This window comes from Gadus morhua, chromosome 4, assembly GCF_902167405.1.
Source record: "Gadus morhua chromosome 4, gadMor3.0, whole genome shotgun sequence".
NCBI classification, from domain to species: Eukaryota; Metazoa; Chordata; class Actinopteri; order Gadiformes; family Gadidae; genus Gadus; species Gadus morhua.
Genome location: NC_044051.1, coordinates 2,632,659 through 2,637,776, shown reverse-complemented (window position 1 = coordinate 2,637,776; position 5,118 = coordinate 2,632,659). Strand labels below are relative to the sequence as shown.

Here is a 5,118-nt window from a genome sequence, read left to right as displayed (position 1 = left end):
CCTCCCGTGCAGCTGCATACGGTCTCTCTCCCCCTCCCGTACAGCTGCCTACGGTCTCTCCCCCCTCCCGTACAGCTGCCTACGGTCTCTCCCCCTTCTATTATTTTCCAGTCAGTCTCTCGCAGTTTAAAATGGCGGCGTTGAGCAGCGCCGAGTCCCCACCGTCCGTCTACAACGGAGACACCATGGACCGCGATCCGGCCGAGAGGGAGCGGGAGCGGGGACTGGACGACCTGGGCGCCGGGCTCGACTCCACCTGCTCGGTGGGGATACCTGAATGTCCGCAGGATGAAGAGGTAGGCACCCCGCTAGACGCAATAGGGGAAATCGGGGGGGTAGTGGGGCTGATCACGGGAAGAGACGGGGCTTGGGAGCGGAGGTAATTGGATGTAAATCTATCAGGAAACACCGGCTGTAATATGGATCGTGGGGGTGGGGGGGGGGGGGATGCATTGCAGGGGGGGTCGGGGGGGAGACGATGCACAAAGATGTTAATGCATTTTTTTTTTTTAAATCAAACACTGCGTCTCGCATCTCTCCCCAATGTAGGTTTCCATCCCGCAACCCCCCTCCTCCCTCCCGACCCCCCCATTAAGCAGGACAAACCGATAGGAACACAAACGGATAAATAATATTGTCCTGCGGACGCAATGTTTATTCCAGGCCCTGCTTTTTATTTCATTCGCACTCCGCTTTATTTCCTCCAGTGCCCACTGCAGGCTGCAGCCACACACACACACACACACACACACACACACACACACACACACACACACACACACACACACACACACACACACACACACACACACACACACACACACACACACACACCGTAGCAGCCTTGTCGTGCACAGCCTTCAACACACAGCCCTACCGCGGCACCCGGGCATTGGGCATGGGGCTCCGTCGTGTTGACATAGCCCGATGTATACCTCATCAAATACATCCATTTCCAGATCACCGAAGCACCCCCTAAAGTTGTGTTGTTTTTCTATTGGGATCGAGTGGCGACTCCTCCGGTCTCTGAGGGATGCTGTCATTACAACGGTGGTGGCTAACTCGAGTCGTGCTGCTCTTTTTGAACGCCAAGAATCAGCCTCGTTTTGCCCACTTTTACCGACATGAACCCAGGCGTTATTAGGGACCCCCCCCGCCCGACGCAAGAGTTCTGAATCCGTCAGCCTGCGCTCTCCTCTGTGGTCGCACACGCAGACCATGAGATAGCATCGTCTATAAAAAAAATGGTTAGACCTGCGCATTATCAGTGTAGAACCGAAAAGGCCTCGTTGACTGACCATTCAATTTAGATTATTATTGTGCATGTTGGCACACAATGCACACCTCTGTGGCCAACACCATCTTCGGTTGCGATTCTGATGGCGAGATTCTTACATAATTGCTCGCGAATGGTAATGCTTGAGATCATTTCAAATGATTGAAAGCTATGAGAACTGTTTTTTTTTTTTAATAGCTTTGAGTTGATACGTCCTTCCTTCTAGCCTTCTTGATTTCTTAAAAGACAAATTGTTGATTCAGGATGTGATGGGGTACTTCTCCTGTGTCTCCTGTCTCACTTAAAGTTGTTCCATGTATTTATGCACATCATAAGGCTGTCTACGACTGTAATACGAGACGAAACGTGTTCTGCAGCAGGTTCACAGATGGAGTTGTATGGCAGGGCTTGCCTCTCCTTCTTGTGCTCCCTATCGACTCTAAATGAGTTCTGCTTACTTAGACCGTCTTCAATACAGTGTACGTTGTCATGGACTGTGGTTCACGTCCATACATTTACTGTAGATGGCGAACACAGATCTGTGGATTAAAAATGGTGTGGGTCTGTTTGGAGCGGATTTCAAAAAGTATATTTTCCCTTACTGTTCTGCCCCTACTCAAACAATTTACAAGGCTGGTGGTCGTCTGAACCTGTTCTGACCGTAGGTCCAGCATTACTAGCACATGCATACGCATTAACCGTCCTCTTCGTTACTGTAATCGTGACCAGGCTGTCAGGTCCCACAGGATCACACTCAATATTGATTAATATTTAAGGCGATGGGACTGGGGGCTCAAAGTAGGGTTCCCTAACCCCCCGGGGTCAATATTAGGACCCCGATATGTCCCCGATATATTGGGATCCATCAATATAACAACGGTGACTTGCGCTACTATTCCATGTTTGAAAGGGTGATAAGAAACTTCCATCAGAGGCGGTTTGTGGTTATGATATGTAAAAGGGTGTTGCTACCCTGATATTAGGCTACTGGTTTCTTTGGCTGTTGGGAGCAGAAGGCAGAAGCTAACCCATGCGTAGCTCCAACTGCGCTGTGCTCTGCGGACGCAGGCTACATCACATGCTAATTGTTTGTTTGCCTGTTTCTTTGGTAATATCGTAACCAGCCCTGCAACTTCCTGGAAATGCTAAGGGGTGTCAGCCAATTGGCAGTGAGGCAGGGGTGGAGCAATTGACTGTTGTCATGCTTTAGGTTATGACATAACATTTATAATGGGAGTATTTTTAAATGAGGTTTAAACTAGAGGGTCGGGCTTGATCTTGACGACCATTCAGCTGAATGAGACCAAGGAATGAACCTCTTTTTGGCCTAACTATGCTAACACAAAGCAGTTAATTTCTAGCTAGCTTGTAAATGTATTTCTTCCTCCCCATGTTTTGCAGTTGGTAAGGTTTTGATTCTCTTTGCAGATATGGAACATTAAACAGATGATAAAGCTGACTCAAGAGCATTTGGAGGCCCTGTTGGAGAAGTTTGGGGGCGAACACAATCCTCCGGCTATATACCTGGAGGTATGGAAGAGAGATGAATGTTGTCCGTTCTCGTTTCCCTTGTTTTATACCATATTGTCTCTCCGTATCGCCTAAAGCAACTGTATCAGTGATGGGGATGTATCGATGTATTGATGTCAGATACTATTACCAAATACAAAGATTCAATAACAAGGTACATCTGAAATGTTAGACAGTGACTCGATGTAAGCAGAGATGTTAATGTATTAAGTTTACAGTTTAGTCCTCTAAACTGGATGGACCGTGTATTTCAAATTGGGAACATATTTTTCATGGAAAAATGTATGTAAATCCTATCTGATACATATAAGACAAACCTTAACCCATATACTTAGTTTGATTTCAAATTGTAATAAGTGTATAGTGATGGCAGCGTCACCATACTAGACCCACAGTTTGGTCTGCACGCTAAAGCCGAAATGGCGAGTTTTACTAATAAGATGAATACATTGATTGTAATGTATTGATTGTATTAGTTATTGATGCTTAGTTGTGTAGCATCCTATCCAAGCTTTGTGGTATACGGGGAATGGGTTAACCTAGTGATTGTTAGTGCTTGGCACTTGGTTCTATGAACATCCTTACTGCACCGACAGTGATTTATTGTTTCACTTTCTCACGACAAATGTACTTATTTTAAGTGGCTTTGGGTAAAAGCGTCTGCTAAATGCCCTAAATGTTAATGTACATGTATCCCTCCCCCTCCCCCCTCCGGCCCCCCTCCCCTCCCCTCCCCCTCCACCCCCCAGGCCTACGAGGAGTACACCAGTAAGCTGGACGCCCTCCAGCAGCGGGAGCAGCAGCTGCTGGAGGGTACGGGCAGCGGCGGCGAGCTGTCCTGCTCCTCCCCCACGCCCGGCCTCCTGGACGCCCAGGTCGGGGGCGGCTGCCCGGGCGGGGGCATGTGCGGCGGCGGCGGCGGCGGGGGCCAGGGCTTCCCCTCGGCCCCCAACACGCTGGCGGTCCTCCAGTGCCCCATGGACCCCTCGCGGGCCAACCCGCGCTCGCCGCAGAAGCCCATCGTCCGCGTGTTCCTGCCCAACAAACAGCGGACCGTGGTACGTTCGGATTCAGTTGTTATTATGTTTTGAATCTGGTGGGGTTCTGGATTCCTTTGACGTCGTTTAGATCACATTCAGTGTCGGCGTTGCGTTGTACCCCCCCCCCCCAAGATTGTTTGGGGGTTTAGGGTGTTGGTCTCACAAGGGACGGAACTAGAGACGGAAGACGATACAGGTTTCGGTTGCTAAAACTTTGCGGAAACAATTAGTTCTGATTTGAAGCAACAAGGGGAAAGGCTTTGGGGTTGCGCTCAATAGTGGGGCGTTGACGTGTGTGTGTGTGTGTGTGTGTGTGTGTGTGTGTGTGCGTGTGCGTGTGTGTGTGCGTGCTTAAAGACTGTCGTACCAACACATGTCTTGGGCTAAAAACCAAGGAGCTGGAGATCCTTCATTTCACCAATCTTGTGGACTGAGCCGAAATTCAAGAAAACTGTATCAAATAATGTGACGTCGCTCTTAGCATCGATTATCAATGTTCCAATAAGCTCCCGCTCGCTTCGGGCTTCATTAATTGGCCACATCGCCAGTGTGTTCCACTACGGTGGAGACTGGACGACGTCATTCCCGGTAAAATGTAAAGGGTCGCAGGTGTGTTAGCGGCCGTTCTCGTCAACGTACCTCCGACGGTCTGGTACGGTGGGTCCAGGGTGTGGGACCACCAGCCCTCGTGACGTAGGGGGGGGGGCTCTGGTGGGGTGGGGAGCATGAGACCGAGGTGTGGTGGAGGTGGAGCACAAACCTGAACGAGACGTGGTTGTTGTTAAAGGGCCAAACCCACTGAGGGGGGGGGTCGGAAGTTGTTAAAACATGCATCCTCATAAAACAGATGAAATCGACTGCGATATGAGGGAACGGGGTAAAAATATGATTACATTTTCGGTTGAGATTCTAAGCCTACCGACGGAGGCTAATTAACGTCAACATGCAGGTTTTTTTCAACCTCGAGACACTATTGCATTGATTCGATTTGGATGTAGAACTTATAACTAATAAACAGGATGTTTCTGATATTTTGGCCGACTTTGTAGAATAGGTAAATAGAAGGAGCCCACTAAGGTCAAAAGGGAAAACAAATGTTTCACAAAGTCTTTGGATTTTAGAACAACAGCTTTAGCTCTCAGAGAATCAAGAACACTTTATCTTTCCATCGCTCGAGTTTTGCTCTGTGACAAATTAAAATGCGTGTGTGGCCGAGGGAAATGAAATGTAGGTGACCCTCTTTTCTTTGATTAGATATGCAGTGTTTGCTAC

General features: G+C 48.7%; 1 protein-coding gene across 3 annotated transcripts in view; it reads left to right on the top strand.

Moving 5' to 3' along the window:
- Positions 1–5,118, top strand: part of braf (B-Raf proto-oncogene, serine/threonine kinase) — a 22,290-nt gene continuing 17,172 nt past the window's right edge. For all 3 annotated transcript variants that reach the window (XM_030353151.1, XM_030353152.1, XM_030353150.1), the window contains exons 1-3: positions 1–296; positions 2,705–2,806; positions 3,556–3,864. In XM_030353151.1, the coding sequence (XP_030209011.1) occupies positions 132–296; positions 2,705–2,806; positions 3,556–3,864 (576 nt within the window). In that variant the 5' untranslated portion in view covers positions 1–131. The remainder of the gene's footprint in view (positions 297–2,704; positions 2,807–3,555; positions 3,865–5,118) is intronic.